At 49.0% G+C, this 23551-nt stretch overlaps 3 protein-coding genes across 5 annotated transcripts in view; all 3 read right to left on the bottom strand.

Moving 5' to 3' along the window:
• SETD5 (SET domain containing 5) overlaps window positions 1-6579 on the bottom strand; it is a 156272-nt gene extending 149693 nt beyond the window's left edge. For both annotated transcript variants that reach the window (XM_074957249.1, XM_074957251.1), the window contains exon 1: window positions 6514-6579. The gene's annotated coding sequence lies outside the window, so the exon portion shown is untranslated. The remainder of the gene's footprint in view (window positions 1-6513) is intronic.
• Window positions 6580-8309: 1730 nt separating this feature from the next.
• LOC141990301 (putative peptidyl-tRNA hydrolase 2) lies at window positions 8310-16335 on the bottom strand. 2 transcript variants are annotated; one of them, XM_074957240.1, is made up of 6 exons: window positions 16226-16335; window positions 16064-16135; window positions 15686-15760; window positions 15250-15347; window positions 14529-14643; window positions 8310-12772 (listed from the first exon to the last, which is right to left on the bottom strand). In XM_074957240.1, exons 1-6 carry the CDS (start codon window positions 16292-16294, stop codon window positions 12683-12685), a joined length of 519 nt encoding a protein of 172 aa, XP_074813341.1. In that variant the 5' UTR covers window positions 16295-16335; the 3' UTR covers window positions 8310-12682. The 2 variants fall into 2 exon arrangements, with proteins under 2 accessions (XP_074813341.1, XP_074813342.1); XM_074957241.1 differs by lacking the exon at window positions 15686-15760.
• A 2053-nt stretch (window positions 16336-18388) lies between these two features.
• LOC141990304 (SRSF protein kinase 3-like) overlaps window positions 18389-23551 on the bottom strand; it is a 40910-nt gene continuing 35747 nt past the window's right edge. The window contains exon 12 of the mRNA XM_074957252.1: window positions 18389-19578. Coding sequence (XP_074813353.1) covers window positions 19322-19578 — 257 coding nt within the window. The 3' untranslated portion in view covers window positions 18389-19321. The remainder of the gene's footprint in view (window positions 19579-23551) is intronic.

Genomic DNA, 23551 nt, shown 5'->3' with positions numbered 1-23551 from the left:
AAAAGGATTATCTTAGCACCAGCACTCCAAACTGTTTCCTCTGCCACTGACTCAACAGGTAGAGAACCTAGATCACTCTCCTTGAGTGGAATGAGCTCTGCAGGGCCAACGGGAATAGGCTTGTTTGAATCAGTAAGTTAGCAACCATGACAAACACAACATCTGTTAACAACGGGTAAAGTGGTGACATTTTCAGTCTCTCTTCTGACTATAAACACACTAAGGGTGATATGGGGTTCCATTCTAAACTCCTTTTCGATTCATAGTTTTCTTAAAATTCTTTAAGGGATAAAATTTCTCAGATTGTCTCAACCCAAAAGATTTTGTTTTTAAGTGAGAAAAAGATCAGTTCAGCTACTTTGGAGTTAAGTGGGTAAACAAAGTTTTCCTTTTTAAACTGCTTTTTTGTGAGAGTGAGAGATTGAAATACCAGCTTTGTTCAAACATAACCCTTCCAAGTAATAATAATGCCTATGTGTTACATTGGTTTTCATCCATAGATCTCAAAGCACTTCACAGTCCTTAATATACTTATTCTCACAACACCCTGTGAGATAGGGAAGCATCATCTTCATTTTATAGATGGGAAACGACAGCACAGAGGCTAAGTGACTTGTTCAAGATCAACAGGAAGATCATTAGAGAGCAGGTTTCAGAGTAGCAGCTGTGTTAGTCTGTATCCATAAAAAGAAAAGGAGGACTTGTGGCACCTTAGAGACTAACAAATTTATTTGAGCATAAGCTTTCGTGAGCTACAGCTCACTTCATCGGATGCATCTGATGAAGTGAGCTGTAGCTCACGAAAGCTTATGCTCAAATAAATTTGTTAGTCTCTAAGGTGCCACAAGTCCTCCTTTTATTAGCGAGCAGGGAAATGAATCCAAGTCTCCCAGTGCCCTAACCACCGGACCATCCTATGCGCTCCAAGTTATGAGCCACTAAATCTAAGTACTTAAGCTTAGAATTTCAGGATTTTTGTACATTTATGATTTCCAGAACAACGTTCACTAGAACACATTGCACATACCATTCTATAAGGTTCACAGTTGCAAATGTTAGTGATAAAGTTATGTACAAATTTCCAATGTAACTTGTTTTCACTTTCTGCAAATTTCTTCTTTGGGGCCTATAACTTTTCAATCTTGATCTCAGCCCTTAGACGAAGTTTTTAAACATCTCTTTAGGCACTTTCTAAAGTAAAGGAAAATTATCACAAGACTCCAGTAACTGAAAATTGGCTGAACAAAAAGTCTCCAGACTTGTCACATAGTTCATCCTCCAAGAGGAAGAATGCATCTTTGCTAATTACAGAAAAAGTTAGAAACTGGGAGCAGCTGAAAAATTGTTTCTTCAGTATGCTCAGTGGGAATTAGCTAAGATTTCAGCAGCTTAATAAGCCCCACCTCTTTGTAGCTCAGTGAGGAGACCAGGCAAACTGCATATTCTCCCTGCTCAGTAGGGACAGGAGCTGCTGCTAGGAAGACTTGCTGCAGGAATACTGGAAAAGTGCCACTGGAAGAGCAAATTCCTGCCAAACAGCAACTTCAGCAAGGAAAGGAGAAAATTGAAGACATGAAAAATTGTAGATTCCACAATTTCTAGATGTCTAATTTTTGCTTATGATTAAAGGTTAGTCCCCTTTTCCTATTGTCAAGATACTTTGATGTAAACATCAGTGTCATTGTCATATTACCCCAGACTTTTACTGTCCACAAATGAAATAACACGAGCAGCAAAGGTGCTACAAACTAACTGCTGCCACAGCCTATTCCTTTACATGAAGCATGGGACTTTAGAGTGTATATCAGCCTAATAACCATGTGTAAAAGACCAAAATAATTAAATACAAAGTTGTTAATGTAATAGGTTTATTTAAGAGCGAATAGGTGAAGACACAGACCTGGTAAGGTGTTCATATTAATCTTCATTTAAATATATATTCATTAGTTGCTCACAATACTGATTATGCTAATATTACTGTAAAAACCTTCACATACCTATATCTTGATGTGTACTAAAAACTTATAACCTTAATATTTCATTAGCATATTTTACATACATTAACTTATGCATTTAACAGCTCAAAGAATAAGTCCAATGTGCATGCACAGGAGCAGAGTAACTTTATGTGAACCTTGACTTTTGAATTTCTTGAACTTTGTACATTTGCTATGTTTGTATTACCACAGTGCCTTAAAGGAACACTGTTCAAGATATTTAAAATCCACATTTTTGTCTGTTATCGCATTAAAAAATTAAATATTTTTCAAAAGCTGACTTGCTGCATTTCTCTCAGCTGGGACACTAAAGACAGACAAGTCAGTCTGTCAATTTCATTTTCAAGTTATCATGCACTAAACCCCAGTATTTCAGCTACAGAAAGTGCAGTATTTTAAAAAAACTGTTTCCACTGGAAATACTTGTATATTTCATGTAACATTTCTACTGATCTTAAATTTTCTAAAGGTTTGTTCTTAAAGAGCATAAACTTGGGGTGAAATCTGCTCCAACAGTATTTCTTTAATATTGCAATATTAACTTTTTTCTAACTTAGCTTGAATGAAAACAGTGCCTCTCAAAATGAGAGTTGGCTGCAACTGACAGCTACTGTAAAAGGGAATTAAAATATATGTAAAAAATGGTCATGCCACCTTGGATTGTAATCTCAGATATCATTAGCTAATCAGCATTGCATTCAGGTCAGGACAACTCCAACAAATCCCAGGGTGGTCTAGAAAGTGTTGTCAGTATTGCCTTCTCACTGAGTCAGCAGTGAATTAATGCCCCATTTATTGTGTTGGGGGCACTGCCCAAAATAAAGTCTAACTTGCAACTACTGAAGATCCCTTCATGCTTTTTACACAAGCGAGGAAGTAAGACCTGGTGCCCTGTCCAAATTCTAAACGGGGTAATTACTGCTGTCCTGTTGTAGTGTACTATTAAATAACTGCCACGTTCCACCCACAAGGTGGCTACATTTCAGTTGTGCATGAAGAGATTACTCTAAGTTTACTTTCTAAAATACTATGGGATCGCCATCTCAAATATAAGATGTTATGCATCAATTATATTGTTTTGGAATGAGAAAATTATTTCTGACAGTCAAGCAAATTTATTACAAACATTAGTTTAGATAAAATGTACAGTTAATCAGAAAACTACAAACTAACATGATATTTTATGAAGAAAGCCTAGTAGTTAGATTTTCTTTGCAAACACCCATCTGGTTTGTGCTAAGATCATGACTGTTTTCAAACACTGGGGTACACCTGTTTTACATATAGCTTTATCACTTTGTTACATGAATTATGTATACAAATTTCAAGTTTTCAGATATATTAATTTTTAAATATATATTTTTAATTGGGGGTATGTTTTTATCTCAATAATTCAACGTGGTACAGACAAAGTCCAACACAAGATGTATCTCAAAAAGTAGAGTGGTTAGATTTAAAATAGTTTAAGTCAATTATTTCTCCTAAAAAGGAAATCTCTACTAAAACCAATTAGACAGTCCACTGCAGTGTTGCCTGCCAGCTGCTCTTCACACAATACACAGTCGTGGCAAAAATGGCCCTTTGCCACAGATCCTGCAAATTGTTGCTACATTAAATGTTGCAGGCAGAGTGACATGTCTGCAGAGGTGGCATTTGACATATATTTCACTATCTACAGCAGGGAAAATGGCTCAGCAGCCAAGGGAAAGTATTTCCGACATCTTTTTGTAGGCATCCAACTGCAGAAGAGGCTATATACTATACATTTTGCTCTGCGGGTACAGCAAAAGGGGGAAAGTTCTTTAGACTATGTTTTGTTGCTAGTTCCAAAGTTGAGCTCAGCCACTATTTTGACTGTTCTCTGCTGTGAATGGAAAATCCCCTCTCAGCAGTAGCAGGCTGGTGTCTGCAGCACACACCCACCGCACACAGCAGAAATTCCAGTCAATAAGGCAAATGGGGCCCAGCCGATGGAAGGGGAGGAAGGAGACATACGAACAATAAGGAAAGCATCTGGCTGTATGACTAACTGGAAAGGAGACTGAAGTCAGATGTAGATTGCAGTCCCAGATCCAAGGCTACAACTGTCTCTCTTGCTATAGGAAAACCATATCAATTCTCACTGTCCTAATTTTGCATAGAGAGAGACAAGATGGGTGAGGTAATACCTTTTACTAGACAACTTTCAAGCTCCACCGAACTCTTCAGTTCTGTGGAGCACAAAAACTTGTCTCTTATTGGACCAACTTCTGTTGGTGAAATAAAAGATATTACTTCACCCACCTTGTGTCTCTCATATCCTGGGACCAACACGGCTACAGCAACAGTGGAAACTAGTTTTGAACAGACTGGAAACAACTAAAAAAAAAGCCAGCTCAGGGTTTCCAGCCCACATACTAGTGCAATTCTGTGAACCAAACAATGAAATCCAGCCTGTAGTTTTATCCAGCTGGAGCAAGATTTACACACTTCTGCTTCAGAGCTATGGAAATGCAAAAGCATAGCCCTTTCTCTGAACAGGAACCAGCCATCTCCTAAGCACAGTACTAATGGAGGCTGTTCTGCTGTCCTTCCCTGGAGACAGCAGCCAGCACTACTGAAGCTTCTCACGTAGCAACCAGAGCTCCAGAGCCAACTGCAGCTGCTGTCACTGCCTTGAACACTTACCCACAGGATCCAAAGCAACACCCTCCTTCCTTCCTTCACCTTTGTGCTTCAAGCCAGAAGGCTGGAAACAAAATGACTTCCTGGGCCAGTTACAGAAAAATTCCTAGTACCTCCTTCATAGGTGAAAAGGGAAACTCCTACTCCCTATTAAGGACATACTGAACTCTTTGTCTAGCCTTAGATTTTTGCTTTTAACAGCAACACTTCCAGAGTGTCAATTTGGAAATTAAAAAAAAAATAATGCTACCAAAATCATGGGTTTTGCAACAATAGTCCCATCCCCCACAAGATATTAATTCACTCTCCTGCCCACAACCTCTGCCTGAGTGAACCTTAAACACTCCAATTACATAATGGGACAGAGAGAGACTGCAGGAGGCCACTGCAAGGCCTGCAAAGAGCTATTATCTCCTTAAAGCAGCATTGGCCTCTGCAGAGAGCTGGAAGAATCCCAATGGTATATTTTAATCACTGTACAATAAAATCCCAGTACCCCTCTGCACAACAGACTATCTGCTGCCTGTTGAGAATCCCCTTTATTACATCAATTTTCCCTGCTTAGTAGCACAAGGAACCACATCTCGGTTCCTTCCTTCTGTCAGGGAACAGGAATGTGAAGTTCTTCCCAGAGCCACTTTCCAGCTTAGACAGCCAAGCCCAACATTTTACAAGACATATGACATACAACAAAGGAGCTCTGTTTGAACAGTAGGCCATTGGCATCCAAGGACGAGCTGCTGGAGACACAGGTGACCTTGTCACAGCTGTATGCTGTTAAAAACATGAACTGTGTTTTAGTTAGGTCCTGAGCCTAAACAGCCAGGTAGGGAGGCTGGGAAGCCACCCAGCAGGAAACACACGACAGACAACCCAATGCAGGAAAATCCGTGCTGCAGCCTCCAGCACAAGGCAAGAGGAGAGGAGAGGATTATTAGTGAGCACACTGTACAGGCACCATGAGAAAGCAGAAAATGCAGGTCAAACACCTCCTCCCCCATACCCCGAAGGGACCAGCAGCTCAGAGCTGACAGCAGGGACAGGAAAAGAAACAGCAGCCCAGAGCAGGCTGCTTCAAGACAGAGGGTGATCCTCTCATTCCTGTGAAGCAATAATTTTGGACTGGACGTGATATTAGCACAAAAGGGGGCTTTCCCACAATAGTAGCTTTCCCCTCTCCTTCTCTCTACAAGCAGCTCAAAGGCAACTGACAAAGCCCTCCACTGTACCGACCACCACCCACACACAGACTTGCCTGGGAACCAAAACAAACTGAATTAATCAGAATCTAAATCACCCTCGACCACGATAGCGACAACTCTGCCCTCCCAAGACAGGCAGATGCACACACAGAGGAGAAACGCCATGATTCCCCCTGGCAGTGAGCGAGGAGTCCCGGTCCCCACAGCCCCCGAGCTAGGTAGTCCCCCATACCCTGGCTGGGGCTCCCATCTGTACAAACACCTCCGCACACCCAGCCGAGATTCCCTCCCACTTGCCCCCCCGCCGCCGCCTGAGGGCTTACCCAAGGCTCCCCCCGCACTCGGCCCGCCCCCCCCGGGCTCGGCTCGCCCCCCCCGGGCTCGTTTCCTCCTCCCCGCGCGCGGTTGGGCTGCGGGTGCCCCCCCGCCATCCCCCCCAGCGCGGAGTTTCTCTCGCGCAGTCCCGCGGGGACGGAGACAGGGCAGCGAGCGAGCGAGCGGCGGCGGCGGCGGCCACAGCGAGAAGAGAGGCAGGTCAGGGGCGGCTGCAGCCGGCCGGCACCCATGAGGTGCTGCCGGGGACGCAGGCCGCGGGCCCGTCACCCTGCGGACGCCCCGGGGTTCCCTTCCCCCCAGAGCCCGCCCCCTACCTGGCCGGCCCGATGCCCGGGCCCCCGCGCACCACTAGGCCCGGCTCGGCGCCACGGCGTTTCCTGGGCAGCAGACGGGACCGAGACCCTCTGCGGCGGCGGCAGCAGCCTCGGCCCCTCCCCCTCAGCACCAGTGGCTGCACCTCTTCCACGGGCCTGGCGGAAACGGCACTGAGAGCACGGGGCTCCCCAGCGCTGGCGCCAGGGGCCATCCGGACACGCCCACTGCCACTCCCCATTGGCTGCACCGCCGCCTAGCTCCACCCATTTCAACCATATATTGGCAGCAGCCCCTCTTCGAGCCTCACCTCCTCACACTTTCGATTGGCCCCTGGTTGAGCAGGCCACGCCCATTCCCACATCTCATTGGCTACAGTTGGCCCGCCCAGTGGCTCTCGCCACAGAGGCGGCTTCCTATTGGTGTCCCAAGCTGCCACTGCGACGGGGGTAGAGACGACACAGAAAAGGCGCGAGCGGCTGCCTTACTGCTAGTACAGGAGCCCCGCCGCAGCTTCGAGGGCGGTTCCTATTGGCTACAGGGTGTATCAGGCCGTCTTGAAATTATGCTCTGGTTGGCCGAGCTTCCCGTCAGTTAGGGACAAGTACCCGCCTTGCGCTACGTGAGCGGGGAGGAGCCAGCCTATGATTGGCTCGGCGCCGCTTGCACCACGTGGGTGCGCCCCTCTCCCGGGGTGTAACTCCCGCCTCAGGACACGTGGCAGACAGAAGGGGTGGGGCGGTTTGCGAACCGGACTCCTAGCGCTCGCAGGGCACGCGCACGCAGCCTCCCTCCCGCCCAGCCGGCGAGGGGGGCCGCGCGCCGAAGGAGCGCCCCCTGGGGGCTCCCGGCTGCGGCGCGCCCCCGCACGTAGAGCGGGTCACGCGCCGGCCTGCGGCGCCTGGTCCCCGGCTCGCGCAGAGACGCGGCCTGTCGGGTTTCCCCTCGGCCCAGCGCCCCCCGGGGGCCGCTTCCAGCCGCAGCTGGAGCGGGCGGCTTTGGGCCTTGTAAAGCTGCTAGAGAACCGGGGACAGCGTCCGCCCCTGTGTAACGCTTGCTGAAAGGTGCGGCCTCCCCAGGGGGGCGCGCGGGGAGCCCTGCGGAGAGCTGGCTGAGGGGCCCGCCTCTCGCCACACACCCATCACCCGCCTGCTGTAAAACAGAGAGAGAGACAGGCCCCTGTGTTGGCCACGCTAAGGCAAGGAAGTGACCTGTCCCAGGCAAGCCATTTTCCCAGACCAGCAGCGTTCTGCTCACAGGCCTCTGCAGGAGGAGGTCAGCTAACTGAGGGAAGGGCAGCTGTGGACCAGGCCCTGTCCTCTAAACTCCGTCTTCGCTCGCTGTAGGAAAGCGAACACTAATTTCTGGATGCTCTGAGGGGACCTAATGACAACGTAAACTGTGCCAGGGTCACCTCCCTGCACATGGAGCCAGTCTCCCTGGAAGCATTCCTAGCTGCAGCTGAAGGATGAGTCCCGTTGAAGCATGTTCCTCATTGACTTCCCAACGGAAAGAGTGGCTTCATCTTCCTCAAGGTCTTTGTCACGCTGTCGCTAGTGCAAGGGGATGGGGCTACTGCAAAACGTCTGAAGAGGACAAGCTGCCTTTTCATGTTACTTTTACTGAACAGAAACAGATTTGGGCATAAGGTTTTGTGGGTAAAAAACCCATTTCTTCAGATGCATCTGAAATGGGATTTTTACCCACAAAAGCCTATTCCCAAATAAATCAGTTAGTCTTTAAGGTGTCACCGGACTCCTTGTTGTTTTTGTGGATACAGACAACACAGCTATCTCCTGATACTTTACTGAACATTGTGGGTAATGCATTTTTTCCTCATGGCTTTGTTCCTGTGCCAAATGGAGGACACATTTAATAGTGGTGCAGCCAACATGCTTCCTGTCACTTTAGTCATTGCACTAGTCTCAGATCTCAGCACAGGGCTAGGAAAAAAAAAAAGCTGAAAACCCCAAGCCTGATTCACTTAGAGTCAGGCATATAATCCAACAGCCTAACTCCTCCTATCCTCTTGCAGGATCTAGAGAACAAACTGATGCAGCTTCCCAGAGTCTTATCTGAAACACAATCGAGGGCCATCTTGTGGAGGAAATGCAGTCTCTACACACGCTGTATGACAAGATACATATTGTGAAGTCATTTTAAGCACTTAGGGCACAGCATGTGACTGGACAGCAGGAAGTGGCATCTTACTCCTCTCTATACTGCAACAGGTCTATTATGTTCTTTAATTCAGAGTTCACTCAAGCTTTGCCTGGACCCTGAGGATTCTCAGCACTCTCCAGTGAAATCCTCATCTCCACTACAGCAGGCACCCTGCCCCATTTTCCAGTCTAGCTACCTTCACTATAAGAGGATACTGCCCTGGCCTGCTCTCCCCATGACCCTTTCAAATACCATCTCCCCCACAATCTCAATATCTTCACCTACCTACTGCCTCTTTAGCAAAGCTGCTGTGGCAAAGGGTTTTCCACCTCATCACTACTGCTGCTTTGAAGATTGCTACTCTCGGTGGATACAGCAACAGAGAAGACAGGACACAACAGGAGTGCCACCTAGAGCAGCAAGAGGCAGATGAAACTCTGCAGACAATCTCACCCCAATCTCTGGTTCAGTGACCTGCCCCAAAAAAACAAAACAAAACAAAACAAAAAAAAAACCAAACACACAAAACTCTAGGGAAACTCTGGAAGTTGGAATGTTTCCAAAGCATTAAATTCTCTAGCTGCATCATCATGTGATGTCATGTGGAACAGTCTCAAACTTTGAAAAAAATATAGAGTTTGGCACTGAATATCTTGAACTACCATGGGCCACGTGTCTTCCTGGTTTTACCTATCCCTGAGATTGTAAGAGCACACAGGTGACTATGCAGAGCTTTCAGCATCTCATCCAATGATTCTTCCAAAGCAGATGTTGTAACCACATCATACCCGACAGCTGTGCTCATATTTTACCGAGGAACAGCCTAAACAAATCTGCTGCTATCAGCAGGCAAGAATTCAAGTGCACTCAGTAGCACCTTTTCTTATCAGATATGTTCAAAACAGACAGTCATTCAAATCATCATTCAACATGCAGCTCCTTCAGGACCCCACTGAACTCATGGGTTCTCTCCTTTTCCCAGAGTCTTAGCCACAGCAAATGGAGAATCTACAACAAGAGCATTTCCTGTACTGCCCCTGAGTCATACACAAAGGGAATGCTGAATAAGCCAGGCAACTACAGAAACCACTCCCCCTTCCCCCATGAAAAGGGAAGTGGAAAAAGGAAAGTGGGATATTCTACTCTTCCTGAAGGCAAATAAAAGTTGTAACAAAACCAAATCAGAACAGTACAACCATCAGGAAATACTTCTTTTTGGGACAGGGTCCATGTCAGGTTGTACCGCACCGGGCGTAATGAGGAGCTACTGGGAGCCTCTGGCTACTAGTGCAATTTAAGTTGCATGGTTATTCTGCAGCATCACTTTGTAAATCTAGGTACTTATACAGCCTCAATTTCTATAGATAGTGAGCAAACAAACAGGGAGAAAGTGGCAGAACCAGGAACTGAATCCAGATGTCTTGAGTCCAGGTCTCGTGCTTCAATTTTAATGCTATTCTACCACTCTATAGGGCACCTCCAACTCTTACAGGTGGAGTATCTTATTCAGATGGCACCCATCAGTTCTCATTCACAAACCTATTTTCCCTCCTGAAATTAACATATGATGCAGAAAACATCTACCAGTTGTTGGGCAACTACAGTTAGCTATAAATATCCAACATTACTTATGTACTGGATAATTGTGTGCTTAACAGCACTGTTTCCATTAAAAGTCATCCCTGACTTCAGGAAATTTGTGACTGCCATAAAAAATGGTCACCTCTACTCCAGCAAAGGATCTTATTTCCATAACATCTTGCGTGTTCTACTGCAATCTGCAACATAGGCACATTCCTATAATTTGACAAAAAGTCTTAAATTTGCTATGCAGGTGAAGTACAAACAGATAATAAGTGCTGTTAGTGAACTTTAAGCACCTACACTGCCAGAAGCTGGGAATGGGTTACAGGGTATGGATCACTTTATGATTACCTGTTCTCTTAATTCTTTCTGGGACACCTGGCATTGCCCACTGACAAAAGACAGGATACTGGGCTGGATGGACATTTGGTCTGACCCAGTCTGGCTGTTCTTATCTTCTAACACTGACACTACAGACAAGCATGAGGGTTCCCCCGCCCCAAGAAACTATTCAGGCACATCAACACCTTGCTTATTAACAAGCATCCAAGTTTAGTGTGGAGACCATATCGTGTAAGCCAGAAATCTCTCCATAGGGCATACAGGAGGTCTAAGCAGGTTCTCATCACAAGCCTTATGACAAAGCAATGCCTCTGCTTCTTTCCCCCCTCAGTATATGTAACTTTTAAAAACCTGTCTTGGCAGTTCAGACCACAGGTAATAAGATCCAGTTCATGGGACAGCCACAGTTTCACCTCTTCCAATTCCAGAACTGTTCTGTATGGGGTACTTGGCATGGAGGTGTTATGGGCAAAAAATGAACACTACAGAACCATGCAAACCTGGATGCTGCTGCCATCGGCCAGTACCTAAAGACAGATACAATCAGCCAAGCCTACACATAACTAAAAGCCATTACTGTCACCCAAAACACCCAGGGCTATTTTCTACCAACTGGATTGAATAAAGTTCACTAGAAATTCCACCTAAGCACATGTGCTACAAAACCACAACCAAGACCTAAAAGCAGGATGTTAGGGGTGGGAAAAAAATTACCTCCCTCCCCTCTTGAATGTGAAATATTAATCCTAATTTAATACCCATTTTCCTCACCTACAGTAGTTATTTCAACAGTATATTTCATAACAAGATCAAGCCTGCACCCCTGCCACTATTCAATTTATACTACCAGAATAGGCCTTAGACGAATAGGAATTGCCAAACCAAGTGTCTATTTCAGGGGTGGCCAACCTGAGCGTGAGAAGGAGCCAAAATTTACCAATGTACATTGTCAAAGAGCCACAGTAATACATCAGCAGCCCTGCATCAGCTCCCCTCCCAGTGCTTCCTGCCCACCGGCAGCCCTGCCAATCAGCACCTCCCAATCAGCTGTTTCGTGGCAGGCAGGAGCCTCTGGGGGAGAAGGGGAGGAGTGAGGGGATGGCAGGCTCAGGGGAGAGTGGGAAGGGGTAGAGTGGGGGCAAGACCTGTGGCAGAGCCAGGGATTGAGCAGTGAGCACCCTCGGCACACTGGAGAGTTGGTGCCTGTAGCTCCAGCCCCAGAGTCGGTGCCTATACAAGGAGTCGCATATTAACTTCTGAAGAGCCTCATGTGGCTCCAGAGCCATAGGGTGGCCACCCCGGTCTACTCAGTCCTATATCCTGTCTTTGACAGTGGCCAGTCCCAGATACATAAGTGCAAGAAATTCCTGTAGAACGCAATTATGGAATAACCTGCCCATAAGGGAAATGTCTTCCCAGCTCTGAAACAGGAAGGTTTATTATCCCTTCTTATCTAGCTGACCCCCATAAACCTATGTTCTTAGTCATTTAATCATCCAATATTTGAAACCCATTTTTATGCAGGAGATGAAAGGACATACACCTCCCTCCACAAAAATAAAAAGCCCTCCCATCCTCAGCATGGCAGTGTACATTCCCTGGATTCCAATAAGACTCTAGAATTTCAGGCTGTATTGACAGTGGGAATGAACAGAGTCATAAGCTCACCACACAGACTTCAACGAAAGGCAAGGTATGTCAGAATTTCATCTTGTTCATAAGCACGATTCAGAAAATACAAGCCTTGGTTTTCCAAGACAATTCTAGGGAAGCTAGAGGTAGAACTGTGCAGCAGTCTCTCTGATCCACTTGCAGCAGAGCAGCAACCCTGCCTCTCACCGTCCTGGGCTAGCAAGACAGACTCCCTCAGACAGAAGGAAGAGTGCTGCCTCCTCACTCGAACAGCACGCCTCCCCTGAGCTCCAGCAGGCAGAAAGGAGAGAAGTCGTCTGGTTCCCATGACTCTCTGAAGGGCCCGAGATGCTGTTAACAGGTGCCTCTTTCTCCACATTGCAGAGAGGTCACTTGCAAATTCTACGGCGTGTAGTCAGGTACAGCCCAAAATAGGCTTTGGTGCTGCTCTCAGTTCAACAGCCTCAGCTTCCCAGTCACCTGATTGATTATTCCTTCTTCTCCAATAATGGCAAGGACAGTGTAGGATCCAGCTGGAACCTGCAGTAGAGAGATGAACATGCAATTGTGTCAACAGCAATTCAGATGATGGTAAACATTCAATTTTGATTTAAAGACTTCAAGTGAAAGAATCCACCATATCCATAAGTTGTTCCAATGATTAATTATCTTCACTGTTAAGAATTTGCACCTTTTGTATGATCTTGTCATGCCTTGGTCTGACAGGAGTCCTCCACCATCAAATCTTCTCCCTGTGTACGTACTTATAGATTGGGGTGGGCAAATTATGGCCTGCAGGCTGGATCCGGCCTGCCAGCCGTTTTAATCCAGGCCTTGAGCTCCCTCTGGGGAGCAAGGTCTGGGGCTTGCCCCACTCCAACTGGGGAGCAGGGTTGGGGGCCGCTCCATGCGGAAGCGGCGGCATGGCCCCTCTCCAGCTCCTACACATAGGGGCAGCCAGGGGGCTCCACTCTGCCCCAAGTGCCGACCCTGCAGCTCCCATTTGCCAGGAACCCCAGCCAATGGGAGCTGCAGGGGCAGGGCCTGCAGATATGGCAGCACGCAGAGCCTCCCAGCCGTGCTTCCGCGTAGGAGCCAGAGAAGGGACATGCCGCTGCTTCCGGGAGCCTCTTGAAGTAAGCGCCACTCAGAGCCTGCATTCCTGAACCCCTTCCTGCCCTCCAAATCCCTTGATCCCAGCCTGGAGCACCCTGCTGCACCCCAAACCTCTCATCCCCAGCCCCCCCTCCAGAGCCCCCTTCCACACCTTGAACTCCTCATTTCTGGCCCCACCCCGGAGCCTGCACCCCAACCCCAATTTTGTGAGCATTCATGGCCTACCATACAATTTCTATTCCCAGATGTGGCCCTCGGGCCAAAAAGTTTGCCCACCCCTGTTACAGATTGATCAAGTCACCTCAACTTCCTGGATAAACTAAATAGATCTAGCTTTTTTAGTCTGGAAAGTACACACAGTAAAAACTCAAATCGTTCTTGTGGATCTTCTTAGAACCCTTTCCAACATGTTTTTAGAGTGTTTGCACCAGAACTGGACATAGTATTTCAGTAGTCTCCTTAATGCTATATATAAAGTTAATACCACCTCCCTAAATCTACATGATCCAAGGGTCACATTAGCTCTCAACCACAACATTGCACTGGACCTCACATTCAGCTGATTTCCACCCTGATCCCTAAGTCACTATCAGGGTCAGTGCTTTCCAGGATGCAGTCCCCCAGCCTACAAGTGGGTCTGGCCAACCGGTCCGACATAGCCGGGGCTAACGGTTAAGGTTGGTTAATGGTAAGCCTAATGCTTACCGGTTAACCTTTTACATCCCTAGGACCTACATTCCTGGATCCTAGATGTATGACCTTGTGTTTGTCATGCTCACTCACAGGCACATACACTCTCCCCCTCAGTGATTACAGGTTACCACATTGCACTGTTCTGGAGCAGTATTACTCCAGAAACTGCTAAACTGCTAATTTATTGTCATTGCTATCAGTGTCTACTTTCCCCTTCCAATTTTTTTTTAAATTTTATCACTTCTTTCAAATCCCTTAACTAGAACAGTTCAACTGAAGAATCATTTGATAATTATTGAATGATGGGGTTTTTAAGATACCTAGTAAAGTTTTCTTAGAGTGACTTCCAATTATTATTCATATTGTTTTAAATTCTTCCTTCCAGTTTTGCTCACAATTGTTTTCAAGCTTTGGGACATTGGCCCTTTTAAAGTGCCAAATGTATTGTATTAGTTACACACATGCACTCAATTCCTAACTTGGTTACCTGTGTCCTCCCTGCATCCTGCACCAGGTATGTTGGCAGCTCCAGGCTCAAAGCCAATGCTTGCAGATCCATCAGGTGGGCAGTGTTTGATCCTTGAACTACAACCTTCTTTGCACTAACAAGGAAAAAGCAAGTGATCAGAAAGAGCACATAGTGTCCCGCGACCTCTTATCACAGGCTGCTTGACTAGGGGAGCAGTGTACAAGCTAAGGAAGTCATTAGCCTAACAGTTAGAGATCCATCTCCAATTCATCTAGCAACTGCAAACCCATTTGCTTCAGATACGAGAATAGTTAGTTATTCTGAATTTATTAAGTTAAATTATCTACAAGAGACACAAAAAACCCAGATCAGAAAGGCTCCTCTCCCCTTTGGCCCTTTTAACTACCAAGTAGAATGAGAACATTCTGATGTCGACTCACCTTTATCTGTTTAACCATTTCAGACAACTGCTTGAAGAACCATTTAGTGAGAATGCTACATTAGTGACAGGGGAGATTAAGAGGAACAGCCAAGGAGAATGCAGTGTGAAAGCTCTGCTGCTACTGCCCCTCAAGCTTAGTCTCTGATATTGCCTGTTATTTCAATCCTTCACCCTCCCTCCCAACAAGGAAGCCTGACCAACATGAGTCAGAGTGCTCCACTTTGTCTCTGAATTTTACAACATATATTCAAAGGGATGCCTGGACACTTGTCTGTCAGGCACACATTACCATCTTACCCACATTCATCCCACTGGCAGATCATCTCCCTCCCAGTGGATTTTTCCTGTATTAACTGGTACAGGCCAACAGCTGCATGTCCAACCTGGGCTGCTATCTGTAAGGTGAAACATTACATCTGAATAGGTGAGCCACTGAAGCCACTCCTCCCACTGGTGTGATAATAGCGGCACAAGTCCTCTGCATTCAAGTAAGGCCTTCAGCAGGAGGCAGTCCATCACCTTCCCAGATTTGAAGGGGAAAAGACCCCAAACCTCTCATCCCCAGCCCCCCCCTCCAGAGCCCAAGCCCAGAGCCCACATTGGCTGGCACCTAGCTCTTTTCACAGGTGGCTCCGCAGTCTGGGCAGGGCGGGCGACCACCCCCCTCCCCGCAGCTTGGCCGGCCAGAATTTGGGCTGCTCGAAGCTTTCTCCGGGCCACGCGTGAACTTTACCTTCCCGACGCCCATGGCGAGCTCCATATTCACCACAAACACCATCTTGTAGCAGCCGCCACCATCCGCCTGCTCCTGGAAAAGAAACCTGGGTGGAGGGCCAGGGCTCCGCGCGCGAGCGGGGGCGGGATGGGGCGCCGCCAGGAGAGGGGCCCCGGGCTCCGCGCGCGAGCGGGGGCGGGATGGGGCGCCGCCAGGAGAGGGGCCCCGGGCTCCGCGCGCGAGCGGGGGCGGGATGGGGCGCCGCCAGGAGAGGGGCCCCGGGCTCCGCGCGCGAGCGGGGGCGGGATGGGGCGCCGCCAGGAGAGGGGCCCCGGGCTCCGCGCGCGAGCGGGGGCGGGATGGGGCGCCGCCAGGAGAGGGGCCCCGGGCTCCTACCTGCCTCTCCAGGCCGCCGAAGTAGAGCTGCGCCGCCGCCTCCGCGGACACATTCCCGGTCAGGGCCAGCGCCTACAGGGTGGAGAGAGAGCGGCGTGAAGCCAGGCGTGAAGCCAGGCCCGGCCCGGCCCGGCTCACCCGGCAGGGGCCGGCCCGGCTCACCTGACGCGCCGCCGCCTCAGGCACCCCCAGCTCCCGCAACGGCCCCAGCAGCGCCTCATCGGCCTCCATCCCACCGCGTGACCTGCGGCCGCTCCGCTCCGCTATTGGCTGCGCCCGCCGTAGCCCGCCCAATCCGATTTGTTCCTCGCTTCCATGTGATTCCCGGCCACGCCCACACCCCGGCAAGGAATCCCCCCTCGTCTTCCGCTGTCCTACCAGCCCTTTGCCCCTCCCCTCCGCGACCCAACGTCCCCCGCGCCCCGCCCCTCGTCTCTGCGCCCCGCCTCCAGCCGCTCTGCGGGGCCAGGGCCGCTCAACCCCGCCCAGGCCGCCCCAGCCAGGGCCACGTGCCGCACCGTTCCCCCACTGCCCCCACCCCGCCGGGCCAGACAGCACTGCCCCGCCCCCAGCCACCGGCGGGGCGGAGGCCACCTGCAGGCCTGTGGCGCAGACGCCCAAGCCTGAGCCGGGGAGAGGAAACGCATTCCAGTGCTTCACCACCCTCCTCGTGAAAAAGTTTTTCCTAATATCCAACCTAGACCTCCCCCACTGCAACTTGAGACCATTACTCCTCATTCTGTCATCTTCTACCACTGAGAACAGTCTAGAGCCATCCTCTCTGGAACCCCCTTCAGGTAGTTGAAAGCAGCTATCAAATCCCCCCTCATTCTTCTCTTCCGCAGACTAAACATCCCCAGTTCCCTCAGCCTCTCCTCTTAAGTCATGTGTTTCAGTCCCCTAATCATTTTTGTTGCCCTTCGCTGGACATTTTCCAATTTTTCCACATCCTTCTTGTAGTGTGGGGCCCAAAACTGGACACAGTACTCCAGATGAGGCCTCACCAGTGTCGAATAGAGGGGAACGATCACATCCCTCGATCTGCTCGCTATGCCCCTACTTATACATCCCAAAATGCCATTGGCCTTCTTGGCAACAAGGGCACACTGTTGACTCACATCCAGCTTCTCGTCCACTGTAACCCCTAGGTCCTTTTCTGCCAAACTGCTGCCGAGCCACTCGGTCCCTAGTCTGTAGCGGTGCATTGGATTCTTCCCTCCTAAGTGCAGGACTCTGCACTTGTCCTTGTTGAACCTCATCAGATTTCTTTTGGCCCAAACCTCTAATTTGTCCTCTGCATTATAATGCTCAGACACATAATTAGCATGTGGAATTCAGTCACAGGATATAATTGAAGACAGAATTCAGAAAGATATTGAATAATTATATGGATAACATGAACATTCGCAGTTACATTAAATAGGATTAAAAAGGAATAGTCTGTAAACCCTGAAGCCTCAGGCCATGAACCAGCTGCCAACTGAACAGGTTTAAGAAGAAATTGCCCCTAGGGGGAGGTTGCTGCATAATTGTCCATTATGAGGTTTCATTCACCTCTCTCTGCAACATGAAGTACTGGCCAATGTCTGAGAAAGGATACTACTTTACACAGACCACTCAGAGGAATTGCCAAACTTAATCCAGGGTCCCTCTGTATTTAGTGTGTTTACCCCTCAATTCCCAAGACCCATCAAAGTGTGGTATTTGCATATGCTTACAAACCATTCAGGAATAAAGGGATTAATTAAACTGAAGCCTTTTCAGAATTAGGCCTGCTTAAGGTAAAGAACATACAAATATAAAGATGAGATACTGCAGCTAAAACAGCTGGAATATCCTTTGATGCAGGATCCAACTGAGAAAGCTTCAGCAAATGCAATGGTACCTGGCTGGCCAGTGAGACAGAAGCATCCACAGATGTGGTAACTGGGCTATGGAAATGGCATCAGGGAGGGCAGTACTGGGATCAGATAAGGGGAGAGAAGGTAGTTCTCTTCTCCTCCCCATCCTACCTGTAATCCCAGAGGAGCTGAGTAATATTGATAAAATGATCAGCACGGAAATAGTTAACAGTGTTGACATGCAACTCACCATCATTAGAGTCAAGTTAACACCCATCATCAAAATGTACTAGATCACCGGTTCTCAAACTTTAGCAACCCAAGGACCCCCATTTTAATTTAAAATTTTTCACAGACCCCCAAGCTGGCTTCTAATTTTCCCCAGGGTGCTCAACCCCAGCCCAGCCCCAAGCCCCACCCCTACCCTTCCCCCAAGTCCCCCCCATCTTCACACCCCCACCCCTCCTCTTCCCTGCCTCTTTCCACCCCATCCCCGCTCCTCCCCTTCCCTCCCAGCACCTCCTGCACACCACTGAACAGCTGTTCTGCGGCCTGCAGGAGGTACTGGGAGAAATGGGGAGGAGTTGATTGGCGGGGCTGGCCGTCCTGGACATGACTCGCGGACTCCAGTTTGAGAACTGCTGTATTAGATAGTTCACACTAAAAGACTTGCGGGTCCCCTCTCTTCCTCATTCCTGCCCCAGGCAAAAGTTAAGCAAAGGGGCTTTTCTCACAGAATTTAAGATTTGGGGGGAAATAAATCCTTCCCAAAGCCTGGCAGCTTCCCCAAATCTAGAGTAACTGATGGAGCCCATGAACATTCCCTACTTGGTTAGGGGGCTAGGCCTAAAGATCTGCTTCCAGCAGTACCACTGTCGGACCATGAAACCCCTTTATGGAGCCTCCTCGCACTGCTTGTACTCTGATTCAGAGAAGCTACAGTGGTTCCAGTGTGCTTAACTCTTCTATACCTGCTGAGGGAGAAGGCTACAGCATTAGCTATTTGTGTCTTTCTACATTCAGCAGGCAGCAGGCTAGAGATCTCTGCACAGAGGACTAGAAACCTAACTTTTCTTTTAATGGAAGTCTAGCTTCTGCAGAAACCAATATGGAAGTTGAGTTGTGCCATCTCCATAGACAGATTGGTGGTAGGTTCATAGATCTGGCAATAAATGGGAAAGTAACGGAGTAAAAGCACCTAGGTTCAGGAACAGAGGCGATGGATCCATAGGAACAGATGACAAGCTGCTGAGGAAAGAGCGTGAGACTCAGTCAGGCTGCTTGGATTATGGTGTTAGGGAAATGGAGCCTGGTGAAGGACAGGAACACAGTGGGAGAGAGAAAGGCTGCCAATGCTTGAATTCCACTATGAATTCTATGGCCTGCATCTTCAACAGATTTGCCATCTGGTATAGTTCTATGTCCTGTGGAATAAGCTTATTTTCTGTGTTCCATCTCCAGAGAAAGAGTCACAAGGCTGATCTGGACACTGGTTACTCAGCCATGGGTGTTGAAGGCATTTCAGTGCTGTTGTCCGTTTGGCTGGTATGTATTCCAGCATTGGCAGAAGGAAGCTAGTAAATGGAGCAGCCTCATGCTTTGTCCAGTTGTATCTGTCCATTAGGGTGTTGTACAGACTGCAGGGGAAAAGCCTGGAAATCCGTAGGAGAGCACCTACCAAAGACAACATAAGCACAATACTTCACCATTGAGTATAAAAACCTCCTAAATCCCTCTCCTCTTGCTGCTTTCTTACACACCACCTCCTCCTGGATTCTCCCTGTACCACCTTAAATAATTCTCCTGCTCTTCACTCTTTATACTTATTCGATACCTGTAAGGTGCCACCTGTCAGCCAGTTGTGCTGATCTTTGAACTCCCCCCAGTATGTCAAGATTGCTCTGGTGATAATATGCCCAAAAGTGAATTAAATATTTTAAATGCAGTCACACCAGGGGCCATAAAGTCAGAGACCATCACCTCCCTGCTCCGTGACGCCTCTGTGAATGCAGCCCAAAAATGCACTGGCCCTTTTTTGTTGCCATATCTCACTGCAAATTCATGTATAATTTCTTTATTATGATTATTGCTTTTACAGGCCCAGAAGTCTGGTAGACACTTAACAGAAGACACAGTCCTTGCCTAAAGAGCATGCAGTAAGTCAGGTTAGGCACGGGCAGTACCCAATGGGTCAGTTAAATTTACAAATATACACAATTAATGAGAAAAATATAAATAATGACTATCTTTTGACTTAGTTCTTGTTGGCACCATGGAAGGAAAAAAATGGTTACCTACCTTTTCGTAACTGTTGTTCTTCAAGATGTTTTGCTCATGTCTATTCCATTCTAGGTGTGCATGTGCCCACGTGCGCAGTTGTTGGAGATTTTTGCCTTAGCGGTATCCGTAGGGTCAGCAGCTAAGTTCACTGTAAGCTGCGCAGCCGCAACCTACTTAGCGCCGTGTAGACGCTCAGGGAACCTCCACGGGGACCTGCCGCAGCCAGGGGAGGGACGCCCCTTCCCCAGCCTCCACCTAGCCCGGCTGCCAACCTGCCGTAGCCGGTGGACCCCTCCCCCGGCACCAACTCTGCTGAGGCCCAGACCTGCCGCGGCCAAGGCAGCCCAGCCCGGCCTGGGATCCAGGTGCAGCCGGGGAGGCCCCTGCACCCAATCCTCTGCCCCAGCCCTGAGCCCCTCATGCCCAGCCCCACCCCAGAGCCCACACCCCCAGCCGGAGCCCTCACACACCTGCACCCCAACCCTCTGCACCCCAACCCTCTGTCACACATCACCTCCATAGCACATAAAATTCATTTCACACATGGGTGGGGAAAAATTAGAGGGAACACTAGTTGGCAGTGGTGCCCCCGCGACTACTGTATATCATGCGCCGGCCCTATACCCCCTCATTTCCTTCTTGCAACTCCAACAGAGGGGCAGGAGGGCGGGTAATGGAATGGACATGAGCAACACATCTTGAAGAACAACAGTTACCAAAAGGTAGGTAACCTTTTTTTCTTCTTCAAGTGCTTGCTCATGTCGATTCCATTCGAGGTGACTCACAAGCAGTGCCAATGAAGGCGGGCTCAGGGTTCATGGTCTTGCAGCTTGCAGCACTGCTCTGCCAAAGCCAGCATCGTCCTGGGCCTGCTGGGTAAGCGCACAATGGAATGTAAATGTGTGGACAGACAACCAGGTAGCAGCTCTACAGATCTCTTAGATGGGCACCTGAGCCAAGAAGGTCACTGATGACACTTGCACTCTAGTTGAGTGCGCTATGACTATTGCCAGTGAAGGCACATTCGCTAGCTCGTAGCATTAGCGGATGCAGGCTGTGATTCAGGATGAAATTCTTTGAGCAGACACTGGGCAACCTTTCATCCTGTCTGCCACTGCAATGAACAGCTGCGTTGACTTGCGAAACAGCCTCGTCCTGTCGATATAGAAGGCCAGCACCCTCCCGACATCCAGGGTGTGCAACCTGCATTCCTTTTCCGATTTATGAGGCTTCAGGAAGAAGACAGGCAAATATATGTCCGGGCCAGTATGAACTGGAAAACTATCTTGCACAGGAATGCTGAGTGCAGTCGCAGCTGGACCTTATTCTGGTAGAATATGTTGGGCGGTTCTAAAATAAGAGCCCTGATCTCAGACACCCTGTGAGCAGACATTACTGCATCTTCCAGGAGAGAAGGAGAAGAGAGCAGGAAGCCAGAGGTTCAAAGAGAGACCCCATGAGCCTCGACAGCATGAGATTCAAGTCCCAAGAAGGACAAGCTCCCGGATGTGAGGTGTGACAAAGTTCCTCCTCTGCCTTGGTGGGTCCTGTGCTTATTGGTGGGTTTGCTCGCCTCAGAGATTCATGGCAGCCCTCAGTTTGGCCACTTTCGTGGCTCAAATCTGCCGTTCACTCAGTTAGCCTCATCACTGGCCAGCATGGGGAAAGGAAGAAGAACAATCCCCGCAGTCTCTGCTGATCCACCTAGTGGATCGGGGAACAGGCCAGAGACCTTCACCTCTGGTGGAATCCACAGTCCAGTTCAACTCCTCCGGTATCAAGTAGGGAGTTGAGGGGATGGGGGGAACCCGGGCCCACCCTCTACTGCGGGTTCCAGCCCAGGGCCCTGTGGATTGCAGCTGTCTACAGTGGCTCCTGTAACAGCTGCGTGACAGCTACAACTCCCTGGGCTGTTTCCCCATGGCCTCCTCCCGACACCTTCTTTATTCTCACCACAGGACCTTCCTCCTGATGTCTGATAATGCTTGTACACCTCAGTCTTCCAGTAGTACGCCTTCTCACTCTCAGCTTCTTGCACCTCTTGCTCCCAGCTCCTCGCATGCGCCTCAAACTGAAGTGAACTCCTTTTTAAACCCAGGGTGCCCTGATTAGCCTGCCTTAATTGATTCTAGCAGCTTCTTTATTGACTGCAGGTGTTCTAATCAGCCTGTCTGCCTTAATTGTTTCCAGAAAGTTCCTTACCCAGGGAAAAGGGACCTACTTAACCTGGGGCTAATATATCTACCTTCTATCACTCTCCTGTACCCATCTGGCCCGACCCTGTCACAGAGGGTAGAGACACTCCAGACCTTTCAAAAACCGGGCTGTCATGTCATGAGCGAAGACCGACCTGCCTTGGAACGGAGGGTGGAAAGCCAAAATAGTGGCCAGGTGGACCCTGACTGATGACAGGGACAAGCCCTGTAGTTTGAGGTACAGAAGATATTCCAGAATAACCTGCAGCAAGGCCTGCTCAGCCTTCATGTGTTCTGAAGCCCAACACATGAACCTTTTCCACTTGGCCAAGTAAGTTGCTCTGGTGGAGGGTTTTCTGCTACCCAACAAAGCCTGTTGAACCTGGGCCGAGCATTCCCACTCTTCCACATTCAGCCATGCAGTAGCCATGCTGTCAAGTACAACACCACCAGGTTCGGGAGCAGAAGACTGCCATGGTTCTGGGACAGCAGGTCCAGCCAGAAAGGTAGCCGCACTGGGGCAGCTACCGCAAGGTCCAGCAGAGTGCCGAATCAGTGCTGGCAAAGCCATTTGGGGGCCATCAGGATAACCTTCGCCCTGTACTGTTTGATCTTCAGGAGGACTCTGTGGATCAATGGCATTGGCAGGAAGGCATACATCAGGGCCCTTGACCACAGGAGCAGGAAAGCATCTGACAGGGAACCCCATCCATCCCCCAGAGTGAACAGAACATGTGGCATTTCCTGTTCTGACGGGACGCGAACAAGTCCACTGGGGGAGTTCCCCACTTCCGGAAGATCATACTGGCAGCCTCCAGATGGAGCGATCACTCGTGGTGAGACGAGAAGGTCCTGTTGAGGCAATCAGCAAACACATTCCTGCTCCTGGGCAGATGTGCAGCTACCAGATGAATGGCCTGCCGCTCACAGAAGTCCCAAAGGCTGGGAGCTTCTTGTCAAAGGCCTGGCTTTGCCCTGCCTCTTGATGTAATACATCGTGGCAGTATTGTCTGTCAGGACCTGCACCACCTTGCCCCTGAGCTGCCTGACCTTGATGTGGAGGGCCAGATCGTCTTGCAGCTGGTGGCCTTGAGTGCTGAGCTTGCCCAGGGGTGCTCCCCAGCCCAGGTCCGAAGCATCGGAGACCAGGGTCAGTAAAGGGGACACAGCTG

The sequence above is a fragment of the Natator depressus genome, chromosome 7 (genome assembly GCF_965152275.1).
Source record: "Natator depressus isolate rNatDep1 chromosome 7, rNatDep2.hap1, whole genome shotgun sequence".
Lineage (NCBI taxonomy): Eukaryota > Metazoa > Chordata > Testudines > Cheloniidae > Natator > Natator depressus.
This window is presented reverse-complemented; position numbering and strand designations above follow the sequence as displayed.